The sequence below is a fragment of the Saccopteryx bilineata genome, chromosome 12, assembly GCF_036850765.1.
Source record: "Saccopteryx bilineata isolate mSacBil1 chromosome 12, mSacBil1_pri_phased_curated, whole genome shotgun sequence".
Taxonomy (NCBI): Eukaryota; Metazoa; Chordata; class Mammalia; order Chiroptera; family Emballonuridae; genus Saccopteryx; species Saccopteryx bilineata.
Genome location: NC_089501.1, coordinates 7,944,526 through 7,964,216, shown reverse-complemented (window position 1 = coordinate 7,964,216; position 19,691 = coordinate 7,944,526). Strand labels below are relative to the sequence as shown.

Below are 19,691 nucleotides of genomic sequence, written 5' to 3'. Positions count from 1 at the left end.
TGATTATATCTCACCTGACCAGGCAGTGGTGCAAGGGATAGAACATTGGACTGGGAAGCAGAGGACCCAGGTTCAAAACCCTGAGGTCACCAGCTTGAGCACAGGCTTATCTGGCTTGAGTATGGGGTCACTGGCTTGAAGCCCAAGGTCGCGGGCTTGAGCAAGGGCTCACTCGTTCTGCTGTAGTCCCCCACTCAAGGCACATATGAGAAAGCAATCAATGAACCTTGATCCTTTTCATCTCCCTTCCTGTCTGTCCCTCTCTCTGTCTCTTTCACTCAAAAAAAAAAAAAAAAGAATGATTATATCTTATACCACCATATTTCAAGTTAATTTCAGCTTTCAAGCTAGAAAAGTTTTGAGATGGAATTTGTTTTGTCCTGTTTTAGAAGATCAATATGTAGTTATTAAAATGTTTTAAAAGCAACCAGATAATTGAGAGACAGGTGCTTTAATGGCAAATGAATCATGCTGATAGGACATCGGGATTCTAGTCTAGAGTTCATAATATTGGCCACATCCCTTGGCCTCCTCATTATCAGAATCAGACGTTGAGCCAGCGCTCCTTCATACTCCCGTCTAGCTCTAACATCGGGAAGGCTCTATGCAGTCACTCCTAGCAGCTCCTCTGCTCACAGGCCTGACACAACCCAACCACCAGTATAGAGAGGCCAGGCTCTGCCACTTGTGCTCAAATTAAAGAAGCTTTTGAACCAAGACAGACTCAATCCACAGCTCTTAATAGGACATTTTAGCTGTCACACAGGTGAATAGGGAGAGACTCCATCTCTGAGGAGACTAGGCATTTAGGAATTCAAATGATAGAAAGATGATTAAGGATTGGTAAAGTATAGACTATTTCATCTGCATCATTCTAGTTGCCACACAGTTGGTTGGCAGAAAGATCTTAAGTTTTAGGGACTATAGCCAGTCATCTGGACTGCATTACACAAATGTTATTAAGGATGATAGACTCTAAAAAGTATGACTGTTTTGATTTAGCCGCAGAAGCCTAGCTTATTGAAATAAGTTGACTTTTCCCTCTTCCCTTCCATATCCTAAATGGTTCTTAAATACTTTCACTTTTCTCCTTTTCTGCTGTTACCATCCTAATCGATCTCTTCCCCACTCTCTCCCTTCTGATAAAATTCAAATTTCTTAGCATGATTTATATATTTTTCTCCATTCTGACCCTTACCTGCTACCTCTCTATCACCATGTCTTCCCTTCTCCCTGTCACACTTCACCCTCCACCCACATGATACTGAACTTCTTTTAGGTCCAGAAATGCACCTTAATGTCTCTCACGTCCTGGCCTTTAAACATCCTGTTCTCTCTGCCTGAAATGCTTTCCTCTGTCCCCACCAGTCATCATCGAAGAGGAATAAACTTAAACCCCTCACCAGTGAAGCCTTCTCCGCAGTAGGCCCCGCCCTAGCGCCTTCGGCTTTACTATGATGAAGTGTCTGTCTTCCCCACTGGACAGCAGGGATCCAGGGAGGCCAGAGACCCAGTGCTTTCCTCACTGCTGAGTGGGCTTTGCCTTGCACAGGGTCCAGCCTGTGCTGGTGGCCTGTGCATATGTATCAAATGAAGGAACAACTTCCTACTGAATGGACAATTAAAGAAGCAATATGTCACTGGTGTGAAGACCAACCAATTTTCAGTCACTTTGTACTAGTTTTGTGGTTCTAGTCAGAGCAACCACTGAAGTCGCTGGGCATTCCCAGCTTGAGAAACAACCAGCCCTCATAGAAACTTCCTTATTGGCTTCCAGTAGAGGCGCGGCTGTGAGCAGGAGCACCAGTGACGTCGGAGGGTCTCTTCCCAGGACCTTGGGGACATGCCGTGCCATCAATTTAATCAGAACCCTCCTTCAGTATTAGGACTTATTTCCTATAAAATGCAGCCTAAAAGAAGTGATACTGTGCCTGACCAGGTGGTGGTGCAGTGGATAGAGCATTGGACTAGGATGCAGAGGACCCAGGTTCAAAACCCCAGTCACCTGCTTGAGTGTAGGCTCACCAACTTGAGTTCAACGTCGCTCACTGGCTTGAGCAAGGGGTCACTGGCTCGGCTAGAGCCTCCTGGGTCAAAGCACATATGAGAAATCAATCAATAAACAACTAAGGAGCTGCAATGAAGAATTGATGCTTCTCATCTCTCTCCCTTCCTATCTGTCCCTTTCTCTGCCTCTGTCACACACATACACACACACACACACACACACAGATATATACTTTTAACTTTAGAGGGTTTTCTTTGTTGTTTTTTTTAAAGACTTTATTCATTAGAGGGGGAGAAAGAGGGAAAGAGAGAGAGAGACAGAGAGAGAGAAGGGGGGAGGAGCAGGAAGTATCAACTCCCATATGTGCCTTGACCAGGCAAACCCAGGGTTTCGAACTGGCAACCTCAGCATTCCAGGTTGACACTTTATCCACTGGGCCATCACAGGTCAGGCCAACTTTAGGGGTTTTTTTGTTGTTGTTGTTGGTTTTTGGGTTTTTTTGTATTTTTCTGAAGCCGGAAACGGGGAGAGACAGTCAGACAGACTCCCGCATGCGCCCAACCTGGATCCACCCGGCACACCCACCAGGGGGCAACGCTCTGCCCACCAGGGAGTGATGCTCTGCCCCTCCAGGGCGTCGCTCTGCTGCGACCAGAGCCACTCCAGTGCCTGGGGCATAGGCCAAGGAGCCATCCCCAGCGCCCGGGCCATCCTTGTTCCAATGGAGCCATGGCCGTGGGAGGGGAAGAGAGAGACAGAGAGGAAGGAGAGGGGGAGGGGTGGAGAGGCAGATGGGTGCTTCTCCTGTGTGCCCTGGCCAGGAATCGAACCCGGGACCTCCACATGCCAGGCCGACGCTCCACCACTGAGTCAACCGGCCAGGGCCGGGGTTTTTTTTAAAGAGAATTAAAATGTGTGTCTCCTGTAGGAAAACAGAAATTAGAGAATGAGAAATAGTGAGAAACATTAGTAATAGATTTTGATATACTTCTCTCAGCCCAAGACCAATCAAGTGATAGAAATAAGAACAATTAGGTAAGACTTAAACAACATTATATAGTATGGTAGACCTTATGATTATATATCAAACTCTGTTAGAGATACGCCTTCTTTTCAGGTATTTATGGAATGTTAAAAAAAATATGACCATATCTTAGTCTGTAAAGAAAACCTTAGTAAATTCCAAAAAGTAGAACTATTAATACACAACATTTTATCAATACAATGCTATAAAACTAGTAATTATGAACTCAGAAAATAAAATGATCCTTCTACTTTGAAATTTTAACACTGCCTATTAAACACCACATTTAAGCCATAGCAGAAAAATTCATCACCTCAAACACTTAATAGTAAACACAAAAAAAGAAATGAATTAAGCATCTGATAAAAACTTTTGAAAAAATAAGAAAACCAGAGGATAGCAAAAAGAAAGAATAAAGATTAAAGCAGATATAATTTTTTTAACGTCTGCCTCCTTGTGAGCTAAAAAGTAAGTGTTTCAAGTTTTAAATGTAAACTGAATAGAGTTATAATGCTCAGGGTTTCAATCACCAGTAAAGAAAGGATCTAGGAACTAACCATTGAGTTAAATTTAGTAAAGCAAGTAATTCCATCCTGGCTCATTCGCCAGACAAGCACAGAGAGTGCATAAATATTTATCAGTTTGTCCTGGCACTTGAGTGTGGCTGCAGTAGTTCAGTGCTTAGAGCTGTAATACAGAAATTCTGTATTTGGGAGTAGATTTGAGTCTCTTGTCAGAGATCCATGTAGCAAAAGGCTTCACAGAACAGCTTGAGAGCACACTAAAGCACACATTTCTCAGTGGTCTGCTTGTGGCAGTACATAGTACTAGATAAAATAACCATTGTGCTCAGAAAAACTGCCATCAGTTGACTGGAAGATATGAAGGCAAAGAACAAAAATGTTTCACTCTATGAGACATCCCTAAAACAGGAGCTATTTGCTATAGATCAGAGAAATAACTGAAAAGATAGTCTAAAGTAGTTTTAGTATTCCTTTTTTTTTAATGACTTATAAACTTTTTTGTTTGTTTGTTTAGTGAGTGGAGGTGAAGCAGGAGACAGACTTCTGCATGTGCCCAACCATGATCCACCAGGCAAGCCCACTAGGGGGTAATGCTCTGCCCATCTTGGGCCATTGCTCTGTTGCTCAGCAACCAAGCCATTTTTTTTTTGGCACCTGAGGTGAAGGCCACAGAGCCTTACTCAGCACCCCAGGCCAACTTGCTCTAGCCAATTGGGCCATGGCTGTGGGAGAAGGGGAGAGAAGTAGATGGCTGCTTCTCCTGTGTGCCCTGACTGGGAATCGAACCTGGGACGTCCATATGCCGGGTCAATGCTCTACCACTGACCCAACGAGCCAAGGCCTGAATACACTATTAAAGTAAAAAAAATCAGCCTATATTTTTTTGACCCTTGGTTCCTCAGTATTATCCTTGTTAATTTGTTAATGTTTTAGAATCTTTTTAACTATGTTTGACTTCAGATGTTACATACTGTTTAAAACTTGATCATTATAAATAACACTTCTTTTTTAAAAATAGCCTTACAGTTTGCCTGACCAGGTGGCGGCGCAGTGGATAGAGCATCAGACTGGGATGCAGAGGACCCAGGTTTGAGACCCCGGGGTCGCCAACTTGAGCGCGGGCTCATCTGGTTTAAGCAAAGCTCACCAGCTTGGACCCAAGGTCACTGGCTTGAGCAAGGGGTTACTCGGTCTGCTGTAGCCCCACGGTCAAGGCACATATGAGAAAGCAATCAATGAACAACTAAGGTGTTGCAATGAAAAACTAATGATTGATGCTTTTCATCTCTCTCTGTTCCTGTCTGTCTGTCCCTATCTCTCTCTCTCTCTCTCTGACTCTCTCTCTGTCTCTGTAAAAAAAAAAAATTAGCCTTACAGTTTATTATTTTTCTTCAGATCAGATCTTCATATACATCAGAATCACCTAGGAACCCTAAAAAGTTTAGATTCTTAGGCTACTTATTTCATTCTCTTTTTTTTTTAATATTTTATTTATTGATTTTTAGTGGGGGGGGGGAGAAAGAGAAGGGGGAGGAGCAGGAAGCATCAACTCCCATGAGAAGGGGGAGGAGCAGGAAGCATCAACTCCCATGAGAAGGGGGAGGAGCAGGAAGCATCAACTCCCATGAGAAGGGGGAGGAGCAGGAAGCATCAACTCCCATATGTGCCTTGACCAGACAAGCCCAAGGTTTCGAACCTGTAACCTCAGTGTTCCAGGTTGACGCTTTATCCCACTGCGCCACCACAGGTCAGGCTATTTCATTCTCTATTCTACTCATTGGTCTAGGCTGGGGCTCAAGCATTTAGTACATTTTTAAGCTCATGTATAGCCAGGGTTGAGAACCACTCAAATTCTCATCCTTAGATTTTTCTCATACTGAGATATTTTTTCTTCTAAAATAAGAAAATGAATAACTTTTTTATAATTGGCATATAAAAAGATAAAACTGAGAATCTTGAAAATGTTTATAGCTCATTTAAGAGACAGCCTTTGAGTGGTAATTTGGGGAAGCTTATTATGCAGATCTTAATAGCATTCTACTGTAAATGAAAGTTGATCTCAGGCAGGAATGAACTGAATCCTTAGGGAACTTTGAGCTGTTTTGTGAAATAATATCCTTTAGAAATGTTTCAACAAAAAATGAAGTCTAGGCTTCAATGAGATGAAAATTAATGAAATGTTCTGTAACGTATTATGTGTCAGATGTCTGCCAGTAATCTCTAGTGGGTCAGAAAGAAGTTATAAAAGTTTGTACTTTATACATTTACATAGGAATTTTCCTATCATTTTATGTATTCTCTTCTACTTTCAGATATGCAAGAATTGCACAAGTTGCTTTGATCGACATATCCCGTGTGTTTCTCTGAACTGCCCTGTACTTTTCAAACTCTCCCGAGTAAACAGAGAATTATCCAAGGCACCATATCTCCGGCAATTACTAGACCAGTTTTAGATTCTCAATATCCCAGAATTCCAGGTGCTATTTTTTTTGGTGTTTACCACTAAACTGTTGTGCATGGTGCTTTTTCAACTTTCATCGAGTCAAGTATGTTCATTGTCTGTTATCTGAAAACTGAAGACTTTTATGCTAACTAAATTAAAAATTGTATTTGTTGGTCTCTGAATAGCTCACTTCTTACAATGTACAAATTCCTCATCCTTTCACCTTTAATATTGTTTTATAATGCCGGTGTGGAATCTGCTCCAGTATGTGTAACATCTTGTAAATCCATTTGAATAGATCATGTTTACTTCCCTGTGGACAGAGCACTGAAAACCTCTTTTAAAAAAACCATTCATGTGTTTTCCTTGAACTGTCTGTATCAAGACATGTTACGTAGAGATGTCCATTCACTTTATAATTTTGACTGCAAAATATTTTGTAAATACACTTTTTTACTTTTCAAACAACTGAGTAAAACGTGCAATGACTTTTATACAAATGATTTTCAAGTTGTTTGGTATATTTCCTCTAGGATTTGCTTGACTCAGAGTAGAGTTGTTATTCTGATCAAACTGTGCAAACAGTAGTACCATGTGTAGCATTTTGAAACATTCTTTTCTAAAACGCTGTCTTGCTTTAGCTATTAATGGGGCATTGTGAGGAACTGTGCAAAGACATTTTTGTTACAAACCTGTGGGCCTGTTGCAATACTTTAAAAATAAAAAATTTTATTCCATTTTTGTTTTGTATAGACATTTCTATTGCTTCTAAATATGCTTAAAATATTTTCTTTCCTTATGTACTGTACAGTTAATCTTATTTGCCATCATCTTGAACACAAAATGTGTATTTAGAATATTTGTATAACTGTATAAAATGAAGAAGGAATTATGTGGTCAGTGCATTGTTTTTTAAACTGGAAATCATTTTGTTTTAAAAGTTAATGGAAACCATATTAAAATTGAATAAAATTGAAATGTGGGAGTGTGGTTTTTATCTTGCTGTAAATGATACATGTATTATCTTCATCTGTTATATAATATAAGCTTATGTTGGTTACTTCTTACCCTACTTTTTCTGAATTTTAATAAGGTAAATTTAACTGATTATACCCTACTTGGTATTAAAATTCTCTTACCAAAACTTTAGGATTAAAGTGAACGGCAGCAAAAGTTGTCTAGGAAAAATTTAGCTCTCATTTTTTTTTTTTTTTTGTATTTTTCCAAAGTTGGAAACAGGGAGGCAGTCAGACAGACTCCCGCATGCCCACCAGGGGGCAATGCTCTGCCCATCTTGGGGTGTTGCTCTGCCGCAATCAGAGCCATTCTAGCACCTGAGGCAGAGGCCACAGAGCCATCCCCAGTGCCTGGGCCAACTTTGCTCCAATGGAGCCTTGACTGCGAGAGGGGAAGAGAGATACAGAGAGGAAGGAGAGGGGGAGGGGTGGAGAAGCAGATGGGTGCTTCTCCTGTGTGCCCTGGCCAGGAATCAAACCCGGGACTCCTGCACGCCAGGCCGACCCTCTACCACTGAGCCAACCAGCCAGGGCTAGCTCTCATTTTTTAAGAGTCCTAAGAATCTTCTTGTTAATAGGTTTTGAGTTCATTTTAATTTAGATATAATTAATCTTGAAGCTAGGACTTTCCAGATGGAAAGCAAAATTTACATTTTTAGTTTTTAAAAATTTAAATGCCAATTTTTTGTTACCTGAGAATGTATTGAAATTTGGACCTATTCTACCAAAAAAAACTTTTTGTAAGAAGCTTTCAGTTACTTTCATAATTATTTTCCCTCCATTTTAGATCAGCTGTTAATAAAGGTTTATATTTTTACCCAGCACACACATATATACAACACACACAACTGCATTGTCTGAATAACGCTAAAGAAATAATTTCATTAAACATCCTAAGTTTGTTAAAATATCTTTTTCTCTCATTCTGCCCACTTCCCACCAGTGTCTTTCCCTAGATGTGAGATATTAACAAGAGCTACTTACCACTTTGCCTCCTCTCCCTACCCCAGAGTTCCCAATAAAGAGTGGGAAATCAGCAAATGCTAAATAACCATAAAGTATTCAATTCTATATGATCAGTTTTTTATTTGTTGTGTTTTGGTTTTTTCGTGGCAGAGACAGAGAGAGGGACAGATAGGAACAGACAGGAAGGGAGAGAGATGAGAAACATCAATTCTTCATTGTGGCGCCTTAGTTGTTCATTGATTGCTTTCTCATGTGTGCCTTGACCGGGGGAGCTACAGCAGACCGAGTGACGCCTTGCTGGAGCCAGCGACCTTGGGTCCAAGCTGGTGAACTTTGCTCAAACCAGATGAGCCCGCACTTAAGCTGGCAACCTTGGGGTCTCAAACCTGGGTCCTCCGCATCCCAGTCCAACGCTCTATCCACTGTGCCACCGCCCGGTCAGGCTATGATCAGTTTTCTAACAGTGTCTGAAGAAGGCCAATTTATGGGGAAAGCAGATAAAAAAAATTCTTAGTGTCTGACTGGTAGTGGCACAGTATATAGAGCATTGACTTGGGATGCCAAGGTCCCGGGTTCAAAACCCCAAGGTTGCCAGCTGAGTATGGGCTCATTGACATGATCCCAATGTCACTGGCTTGGCTGGAGCCCCGCCACCCCCATCCAGGCATATACAAGAAGCAATCAATGAACAACTAAAGTCTCGCAACTATGAGTTGATGCTTCTCATCTCCATTCCTGTCTCTCTCTTTCCTAATTAAAAACAAAAAAAGTTCTTAAAGAAGGTAGTCTTGTGAGGGCTGGAGCAGGCCACTCAGAGAGAATGGTCATAGGCCCGACCCTCATTAGTCTCAGAAGATACACTCCCTACCATCGTACATGTTGCCCTGCGACCTAAAAATCCCTCCCAGAGCTGCATTTTATGCTAGCAAAGTCTTGTAGCTGGGTCATCTTGGTCTTCCATCTACTCTATTTTCATTTTCATTATAGCTGAAACAGCAATATTTCTTAAGGCCTATCAAGCTTTTAAATTGATTTCTCATCAATATAGTACTTATTAAAATATTTGCATATTTGACTTTATAAAATAAAAATAAAACTGGCTGTAAATGGTATTATTGGTGCCCTGCTATGAACCAAGAGCTATTTTTAGGCTGAATATGACCCCATCTCTTAGCGAGACTGCCCCGTGAAGGATAGTCTGCTAAGCACATTGTACTTAGTATCCTGTAATAAATACCTTTTCTCTTTCCCCTGATGTGATGGGACTTGTTACCTTTAACCATTTTTAGTTTTATAAAAGTGAATGAAGTCTGATACCATTGATACCCCCAGCATTCTGCTTAATGAATAGGTTTATAGAGAAAAATAGTCATGGATTATTTCTAGCGTTTGGGATCAGAGGAGGAAGTCATAAGAGACAGTATTGAATCCACGGCCTCTGTCTCATTTCCACACCCTCACCCAAGGCTCTTTTGTCACTTTGGCCAAGTCCCAAGAGTGGTTTACAAAACAAAATATTTTGTGGAAGAACCTCAGATTTATAAAATCAGGTTTCTGTGTATATTTTCAGAAAGGGTAATATGACCAGGAAGACAGATGAAGGCATTTTTAAATTAAAATACCTAATCTTACTGCCTGTGAGTCTTTATTTTTCTTCAGTGAGAGTGGGAGAAAGATGAGAAGCATCAACTCATAGTTGCATCACTTTAGCTGTTCATTCACTGCTTCTCATATGTGCTTTGACCAGGGGCTCCAGCTGAGCCAGTGACTTTTGGGCTCAAGCCAGCGACCTTGGGATCATGTTGATCCCACAATCAAGCCAGTGACAAGCCAGTGAATCTACACTCAAGCTGGCAACCGTGGGGTTCTAAACCTGGGACCTCAGTGTCCCAGGTCAATGCTGTACCCACTGCGCCACCACTGGTCAGGTCCTGTGAGTCTTTTACCTGACTTGCTACTGATGCTATCATGGCGCCTTTTGTTGTAGGGAAAGATAAGGAGGTTTCCAGGAAATAATGGCTAGGAATAAGGAAACTGCAAGTCCTGGTCTTCCTCCTGATCACTAAAGGGAATACAACCTAAGGAAAAGCAACTAATTTGGTCATAGATAATAAGTTCAATAATGGTCATGTTCTTTGAAAACACAATACCACCTACCCTGATTACCCTATAGAGGCATTATGAATGGAAATGTGTGTGAATACAAAATATTTACACAAATGTAAAATATTACTCATTCAAAAATGACAATATTTACTGAGCATCTAATATGTGCCCTAAATTTTGCTCATCTAGAAATACCAAGATCATCCTGTCCTCAAGTATGTCACAATCTTGGGAGAGAAGTAAATTTACATTGGTTTCAAGATAGTGAAATAAAGATGTTTCTTGCCACCTCATCGTCCTCTCTTGGACAAACGCAAAAACGAAAAAGAAGGCAAACATTGATCATTGTTAGAGAACTCCAGACAGGCTTTGGTATAGAAGACCCCAGTGGGAACTGATTGCTTAAAAGGAGCAATTAGTCCCACAGACCAGCTTGACTCCACATATGCAGGTCACTCTACCCTGCCCCTCCTCACACACAGTTCATTTAGGCTTATTCTGTAGAGAATGAGAACCACCAAGGCACTGTACTTGGGGACCTTGGGCAGTGAGGAGCACAAGATGAGGTACACAACTAAGAACAGGGAGATTAAGTGGAAGTCTGTATCCTCAATAGTAAAAAGAACTCAGGCTTTGGAGTCCTCAATTTAAACTCTAGCGCAAATTAAAAACAGGGTGGTACTGGCATAAAAACAGACACATAGATCAATGGGACAAAATAGCCCAGAAATAAACTCACACATATATGGTCAATTAATTTACAACAAAGGGACAGTTTCTTCAATAAAAGGTGTTGGGAAAACTAAATGGCAATATGCAAAAGAATGAAACTGGACCCCTATCTTAAATCACACATAAAAATTCACCCAAAATGGGTTAAAGACAATGTAAGAACTGAAACCATAAAACTCCTAGAAGAAAATATAGGCAGCAAGCTCCTTGACATTGGTCTTCACAGTGATTTTTGGATTGGACGTCAAAAGCAAAGGCAACATAGGCAAAAATAAACAAGTGGGACTACATCAGACTAAAAAGCTTTTGTACACCAAAGGAAACCAACAAAATTAAAAAGCAACCTACCAAATGGTAGAAAATATTTGTAAATCATAAATCACATAATAGGCTGATATTCAAAATATATAAAGAACTCATACAACTCTAGCAAAAAAATAAATGAAAAAAATATATATATATCCGATTAAAACAAGCAAAGAAGCCCTGGCCAGGTGGTTCAGTGAATAAAGCATCTATGAAGCACACCAGAGATCATAGGTTCGATCCCCGGCCTGGTATGTATGAGAAACAATCAATCAGTACACAACTATCCTGTTTCCCCGAAAATAAGACCTAGTACAATTTTTTTTCAAGCTTAGAAATATAAGGCCTCCCCTGAAAATAAGACCTAGCGCATCTTTAGAAGCAAAAATCAATACAAGACACTGTGTTATTTTCAGGGAAACAGGGTAGATTGTTGTACATGGAAATAGAGTCACAAGAAATTCTTGATGGAATTCAGAGTTTGGCTGGTTATGCTGATATTTGTGAGGACATGACTACGGTATATTAATAAATGTTGATTTTTTTGTTCAACAATAAATGTGAATTCTTGTTCATGGAAAAATAAGACATCCCCTGAAAATAAGACCTAGCGCGTCTTTAGGAGCAAAAATAAAAAACACTGTCTTATTTTCAGGAAAACACAGTAAGTAGAACAACTAACTGAAACAAGTTGAGCCTGACCTGTGGTGGCGCAGTGGATAAAGCGTCAACCTGGAATGCTGAGGTCGCCGGTTCAAAACCCTGGGCTTGCCTGGTCAAGGCACATATGGGAGTTGATTCTTCCTGCTCCTCCCTCCCCCTTCTCTCTCTCTCTCTCTCTCTCTCTCTCTCTCTCTCTCTCTCTCATTTTCTCTCCTCTCTAGAAATTAATAAAAGTTAAAAAAAATTAAAAAAAAAAAGAAACAAGTTGATGCTTCTCTCTCTCTCCATTCTCTCTCTCAATTTCCCTTCCTCTCTCAAATCAATGAAAAAATTAAAACAAAAAAATATATATTAAAAAATAGGCAGCCCTGGCTGGTTGGCTCAGTGGTAGAGTGTCGGCCTGGCATGCAGAAGTCCCAGGTTCAATTCCCGGCCAGGGCACACAGAAGAAGTGCCCATCTGCTTCTCCACCCCTCCCCTTCTCCTTCCTTTCTGTCTCTTTCTTCCCCTCCCGCAGCCGAGGCTCCATTGGAATAAAGATGGCCTGGGCGCTGGGGATGGTTTCTTGGCCTCTGCCCCAGGCGCTAGAGTGGTTCTGGTCGCAACAGAGCGACGCCCCCCGGGGGGGCAGAGCATCACCCCCTGGTGGGCAGAGCGTCGCCCCCTGGTGGGCGTGCCGGGTGGATCCCGGTCAGGCGCATGCGGGAGTCTGTCTGACTGTCTCTGCCCCTTTCCAGCTTCAGAAAAATACAAAAAAAAAAAAAAAATAGGCAAAGAGCTCTGGTGAGGTAGCTCAGTTGGTTAGAATGTCATCCCAATACACCATGGTTGCAGGTTCAATCCCTGGTCAGGGCACTAGAAGAATCAATGAGTGGATGTATAAATAAGCGGAACAACAAATTGATGTTTCTCTCTCTCTCCCTTCCTCTCTCTCTAAAATAAACATTTTTAATGGGCAGAGAATCTGAATAAACATTTTTCCAAAGACATACAAATAGACAAGACATGAGAAGATACTCAACATCACTAATCAAAACCACAGTAAGATATCACTTTACACCTGTTAGAATGGCTATTATCAAGAAGACAGATCTGACCTGTGGTGGCACAGTGGATAAAGCATCAACCTGGAATGCTGAGGTCACCGGTTCAAAACTCTAGGCTCACCTGGTTAAGGCACATATGGGAGTTGATGCTTCCTGCTCCTCCTCCCCCTTCTTTTTCTCTCTCTTCACTTAATAGATAAATAAATAAATAAATAAATAATAAATAAGCTAGTAGGATGTAAATTGACAGCCACTATGGAAACAGTGTGGAGGTTCCTCAAAAAATGAAAAATAGAACTACCATATAACCCAGAGGTTTCATTTCTGGATATTTATCTGAAGGAAACAAAATCACTTTCTCAAAATGATATCTGAACCCCACGTTCACCGTATCATTTGCAATAGTCAAGGCATGGAAACAACCTAAGTGCCCATCAACAGATAAGTGGGTAAAGAAAATGTGACATTCATACACACATGATGGAATACTAGCTGTAAAAAAAAAAAAAAAAAAGGAAATCCTGCCATTTGTGACTGCAAGGATGGACCTTGAGGGCATTTTGCTAAGTGAAATAAATCTGACAGAGAAAAGCAGTATGATATCACATAGGTGGAATCTAAAAAAAGAAAAACTATACCCCTAGATACAAAGAACAGATTGGTGGGTTGCCAGAGGTGGGCAAATTGGGTGAAGAGGCTCAAAGGTATAAACTTCCAGTTATAAATGAATCCTGGGGATCTCAAGGACAACAGGGTGACTCTGAGTTAACAATATGAAATATTTGAAAGTTGCTAAGACCGTAAAAGTTCTCATCAAAAGGAAGAAAATTTTATAACTATGTAGTGATGGATGTTCAGTAAACCTACTGTGATCATTTCATGATACTATACATATGGATCATTATGTTGTACACCTAAAAGTAATACAATGTTATATGTCAATTCTGTCTCAATAAAAATAAAGCAAGTGGCCCTGGCCGGTTGACTCAGTGGTAAAGCGTCGGCCTGGCGTGCGGGAGTCCCGGGTTTGATTCCCGGCCAAGGCACACAGGAGAAGCACCTATCTGCTTCTCCACCCCTCCCCCTCTCTTTTCTCTCTGTCTTTCTCTTCCCCTCCCACAGCCGAGGCTCCATTGAAGCAAAGTTGGCCCGGGCGCTGAGGATGGCTCTGTGGCCTCTGCCTCAGGTGCTAGAGTGGCTCTCGTCGCAACAGAGCGACGCCCCTGGTGGTGTGCCAGGTGGATCCCGGTCGGGCGCATGCAGGAGTCTGTCTGACTGCCTCCCCGTTTCTGGCTTCGGAAAAATACAAAAATAAATAAATAAATAAATAAAGCAAGCAAGCAAGCAGAGGATATTCATTTATATTCATTTTTATATACATATGTACACATCTCCAGAAGATGCACAAAAATAACAAGAATGGTTGCCTAAATGAAGGTTGGGGTAAAGGTCAAGGATGAATGATTTATTTAATTCACCTTTGTTCTGTTTGAGTTTATTATGTACCATACACATATACTGTCCATTAAAAACAACTATGTACTCTTGCTGAGTCTCACTTTTTAAATTTGTTTTATTTATTTGTTTATTTATTTAATTAATTTAAGTGAGAGGAGGGGAGATAAAGAGACTCCTGCATGTGTCCCAACTGGGACCCACCAAACTACCCCCATCTGGGATCAATGCTCTGCCCATCTGGGGCCATGCTCACAACCAAGCTATTTTTAGTGACTCCACGGAGCCATCCTCAGCTCCTGTGGCCAATGCGCTCAAACCAATTGAGCCACACAGCTGTGGGAGGGAAATGACAGAGAGAGAGAGAGAAGGGAGAGGGGGGGAGAAGCAGATGGTCACTTCTCCTGTGTGCCCTGACCAGGAATCAAACCCAGGACATCCACATAACAGGTCGACGCTCTACCACTGAGCCAACCAGCCAGGGCCTAAGTCTCACTCTTGTTGCTAGTGGGTTTGTTACCTCAGCTACTTGGTCAGGTCCAAAGGAGTCCATCCTTCACAGGGTCCCTGGGCAGAGAGTGGCCAGGCCAGGTGCATCAAGTCCTGGTCACACATCTGACTTGCCAGAACAACTAAGTGCCCTTGTGACCCATAACCTCATTAACTTCCCAGCCACAACAGTTATAAAAACTCTTATTGTAGATGGTATTTTTCACTAAACTAGTGAGCACTATTTTCTGATCAAAGTTCCCCATTTTGGTCTGCTTTATTTTTTTCTTTGGCTAAGTGATTTGGAATAATAACAATAAAGTAGTTAATATTATTGCATACTTAGTGTAAGGTCGGTGGATAATGGGGGATGGTCACGTGGGGAACTCAGACCCGCGAACTTTGGGTAGGACCGCCCACAACCAAGTGCGCCAAAAGAGGCTTCACAGGAACCCTTTGGAAAAAAGTGACTGTCTGCCAGCCAGTGGGATTTCACCACGTCATGTTAGCCCGACTTCCCTAGAGGGACCCCTTTAAGTATCTCCCACGTGGGAAAAATACCTTACACTTAGTATGTACATTAGTTTGCTAGAGCTGCCATAAAAAGGTACCACAGCCAGTGGTGGTGCAGTGGATAGAGAATCGGCCTGGAATACTGAGGTCCCAGGTTCGAAACCCCAAGGTCGCTGGTTTGAACGTGGGCTCACCAGCTTGAGCGCAGGGTCTCTGGCTTGAGCATAGGATCATAGACATGAACCCATGGTCTGTCGGGAGCCGATCCACTAATGCTGGCTAACAAGGTCACAGCAGGAGAAGATCCACAACTGCTGGTTGACAAAGTCACAACAGAAGAAGACCAATGACTGCTGGTTGATAAAGTCACCGCAGTGAAGACTAATAGCTGTGGGTTGACAAAGTCACTGCAGAGGAAAGACACAACGATACTTCCCCCTTTGACCTTTTTGAATTAATCTGGCCTTATATCCCCCCTTTTTCTGGGTGTGTGCTATTATTTATGGCACAGGGATAATAGTACCGTGCTTTCCCTGTAGATTCATAGTAATTTCTTTGGAAATGAGACAGAGGGTGTGAGTTCCACAGAAAAGCCTGTAAGCCCCTTGAACTGGGCTCATAAACATAAGAGGCTGGCTATGATATCCCTCATAAAGGGTTAAGTTTGTAGGAGAATTTCTTCTTATTAATCATGTTAGAAAGAATAGATTGTGACTTATGAATAGGTAGGAAACAGTAACTATACACAGAGCACCTTTCAGCCTTCACTTAATTCATCACTTTACCTCCCTAGCCTTTTCATGTGGTAGAGTAGAGAAACTTTCCTTTCTTCTTGCATACCTGACCTACAGGTAGTGGAACACTCTGAGAAGAATAAAGTTAGAACTTAACTAGTGTATGAATATAGTAAATAAATAAAATTTGACTAGACAATAGAATCTTAGGTAAGGTGTAGCGGAGTGGCCCGTTGCGTGGCCTTGGATGGGAGCACAGCCGGCAAGTAAAGAATGTTTTGCTAAGAGACTTGTTTTGTGACTGAAGGCAGTTGCTGGGCTTTTCTCAGTAAAACATTCTCATGAGATTTTTGTATTTTCCAAGAATAAGGAGAGGAATGTGGTGGGATCCATAGCAACAATAGCAATTAATGCCTTCTGATATTATGTTGCTTCTAAGCTATCTTGCAGGTGCACTCTATGTACAATATCTTTAAGCAAAAGTTACTCTTGATGTAATGCCAATTTCTCAGTAAAACAAGCTTTTTGTAGTTTGTGAAAAAATTAGGACACTGCATGAACTCAAGGCCATTTGCCTGAGCAAGCGGTGGTCCTTTGCTAGTCCTTGATGATTTCGTCTGCTATCTCTTTCTGCGCCCTTGACTCACAACAACAATAAAATAGTTATTAATTAGTACTAATCTTTTAGAAGTTTGTACCAATATTGTTATTGCTATTGTATAACTGTACTTTGAATAACTTACCACCTGATTTGTAGCTTATAGATATGAATTAACTGTTATCTGGAAATATGTAACCATAGTGAAACTAAAACAATGATGTATTCAAAATACCATGTGATTGTAACTTAGTGTGTGTGCATAAAAAGTAAAGTTAGACCAGCCATTGGCAGAGATGCCTGGCAGTAAATGCTAACTAGAGAATAAAGAGAAAGAAAAGAATTTGGTTCTCTCACTCGATTTCGCCGACGCCGTCTCTTCCTGTGGGACCCCTGGATTCCCCCCGGGCTGGACCCCAGCAATGGTCGTTGGCGTAAGGGGTCACTGGCTCAGCTGGAGCCCCTGGTCTGTCAGGGACCGAAAAACCAACAGGGTTTTTGCAGTTTAGATTTTTGAGGGACAGAGGTGCAGGGAATTGGCTGTAAGGTGACAGTCTGCCCAACCTCTCACCTCACTTGTTCTGTGAAGTTACTCAAGGCTGTTAAGCTGTGGTGCACGTCTCCTGGAAAGACTGGAGGCAAGTTTCTTCTATCTTGTTTTGTGTAAAGTTAATGTTATGTATGTAACATAATGCATGTTATGTATGGTGGGGGTTTTCTGCACTTGGTAAAAATTCTTGAGTTGCCTTAGAAACATGATCAGAGATCTCATTGACTTGCTAATGGCCCACTTTGCCTTATAAATAAAGCAAGATGCAGTTTTTGGGCATGCTCTCTTCTTGCCAGTAGTGATTGTAGAGCCCTTCTGAACCCATTCTTTAATTCTTTAAGCATATTTTCTTAATTCCGCGCTGTTCCACTCAGGACCTGGAATTACTAGTCAGCTGGTTCGCAACACCAGTCAAGGCACATATAAGAATCAATCAATGAACAACTAAGGTGCCACAACTATGAATTAATTCTTCTCGTCTTTCTCCCTTCCTGTCTTTCTCTCTCTCCCTCCCCTCTAAACAAACAAACAAACAAACAAACAAAAAAACCCACAAAAGTACCACAGACCAGGTGACTTGAACAACTGAAATCTTTCCCACAGTTCTGAAGGCTAGCAGTCTGAGATCAAGACCCTGGGGGGTGGTTTCCTCTGTAACCTCTCCCCTCGGCTGTATGTCAATGGCTCTCTTCTCCCCGTGTCTTCACATGATTACTCCTGTGCCTATCTGTGTCCAGATTTCCTCTTCTTATAAGGACACCAGTCATACTGGAGTACAGTCCACCCTAATGACCTCATTTTAGCTTAACTGCCTCTATACAGGCCCTATCGCCTGATAGTCACAGTCTGGGATGGTGGGGGTTAGGACTTCAACATATGAACTGGCCAATTCAGGGGGGACACAGTTTAGCCCATAACAGGATGTATAAGGCAATATGCTAAGTGATTTACACACATTATCTCATTTAGTCTCACTCCTGATACCATGAAAGGAAACTGAGGCACAGAGAAATTAAGTCATGTGGTCAAGGCAGTAGACAGTAGAGCAGGGGTCCCCAAACTTTTTACACAGGGGGCCAGTTCACTGTCCCTCAGACTGTTGGAGGGCCGGACTATAAAAAAAACTATGAACAAATCCCTATGCACACTGCACATATTTTAAAGTAAAAAAACAAAACGGGAACAAATACAATATTTAAAATAAAGAACAAGTAAATTTAAATCAACAAACTGACCAGTATTTCAATGGGAACTATGCTCCTCTCACTGACCACCAATGAAAGAGGTGCCCCTTCCAGAAGTGCAGAGGGGGCCGGATAAATGGCCTCAGGGGGCCACATGCGGGCCGTAGTTTGGGGACCCCTGCAGTAGAGTCAAAATTTCTATCTAGGCTGATAGACTACAGACCTCACTCTTAACCACACCACACAGGAGTTTTATGGTTTTTTCATGTGTACTACTGCATCTACTCAAGTTTCCCCAAGGAGAGAGGATGAAACGGCTGCTGTTGTGAGCAAGTTGAAAACTCCCACTCCGAAACCGTTATCTTTCCCAGTGGGAAGCAGCAGAGGGGCCCCAGCCAGTCCCCAGGTCTGTCCCGGTGAGACACAGTCCCTTAGCCCACCCCTCCAGCTCAGGGGACCCTTGGGACAGGGCGTGTGGTTACTCAGGCCACTCTCATGCCTAACCAGATCCACGGAAAACGAAGGGGGGGTGATGAACAAGCCCCTGCTTCCTCATGGAAAGTGTTGGGGACCCTTGGGTACCACATAGTCGGTCATACTTGAAATTCTATATCTGGCCCAATGCCAAGGCTTCTAGAGTTTTGTATCTAGGAGCCAGAAAAGCCCAAACTTGCTCACAGTCCTGGCAGAAGGCAAAGGTACAAAAAGATCCCCGCCCAGAGTGAAGTCCAGTCTAGAAACTCTGTGCTGAGTGCACAGGTAGCAGCCGTCCAACGGGACATGAGGAGTGTTACTTATCACTGCTCAGATAAGACGAGGGTGAACGTGGTCCTGCAGTGGCTCTCACTTTCACTCTTCCTGCTTCTAAAACCATCTTCTCAAAATTTTAGTGAAGTGTGAAGGGGTGGGGAGTTGGCTGTACACCTGAACAGTGAGAAGCAGATGATCACTATAACTGTTCTAGAAAGACAGGAAAACAAGCAGGGCCGCGGCCACCAGCGCCAGGCACTCGGCTGCGGCCAGCACTGAGGGGAGCGGGGAGTAGCGTCCAGGGTCCGCGATTCAGAAACCTTCCTTCCGTCACATCTCTGTAGTCGTCTAAACTGGGGAATTATTAAAGTAAAACATTAACTAAGATACCCAGCGAGCTTCTTTGGCAAATTTGTAAGTTTAGAAATTAGATCATAAACATATGAGAAGCAGAAGGGCCAGAAATGTTAGATGTCATCAAAGAAGAACATACAGCGGCCCCTCGTCTACCACAGGGGTTGGGTTCCAGAACCTCACAACAGGCAAAAACTGTGAAGTAGCGACCTTATATTTATTTTTTTATA

At 42.1% G+C, this 19,691-nt stretch overlaps 1 protein-coding gene across 4 annotated transcripts in view; it reads left to right on the top strand.

The window, feature by feature from the left end:
- The window catches only part of REV3L (REV3 like, DNA directed polymerase zeta catalytic subunit), a 187,195-nt gene extending 180,218 nt beyond the window's left edge, over positions 1-6,977 (top strand). For all 4 annotated transcript variants that reach the window (XM_066247758.1, XM_066247757.1, XM_066247759.1 and 1 more), the window contains one exon: positions 5,869-6,977. In XM_066247758.1, the coding sequence (XP_066103855.1) occupies positions 5,869-6,009 (141 nt within the window). In that variant the 3' untranslated portion in view covers positions 6,010-6,977. The remainder of the gene's footprint in view (positions 1-5,868) is intronic.
- Positions 6,978-19,691: the final 12,714 nt, after the last annotated feature.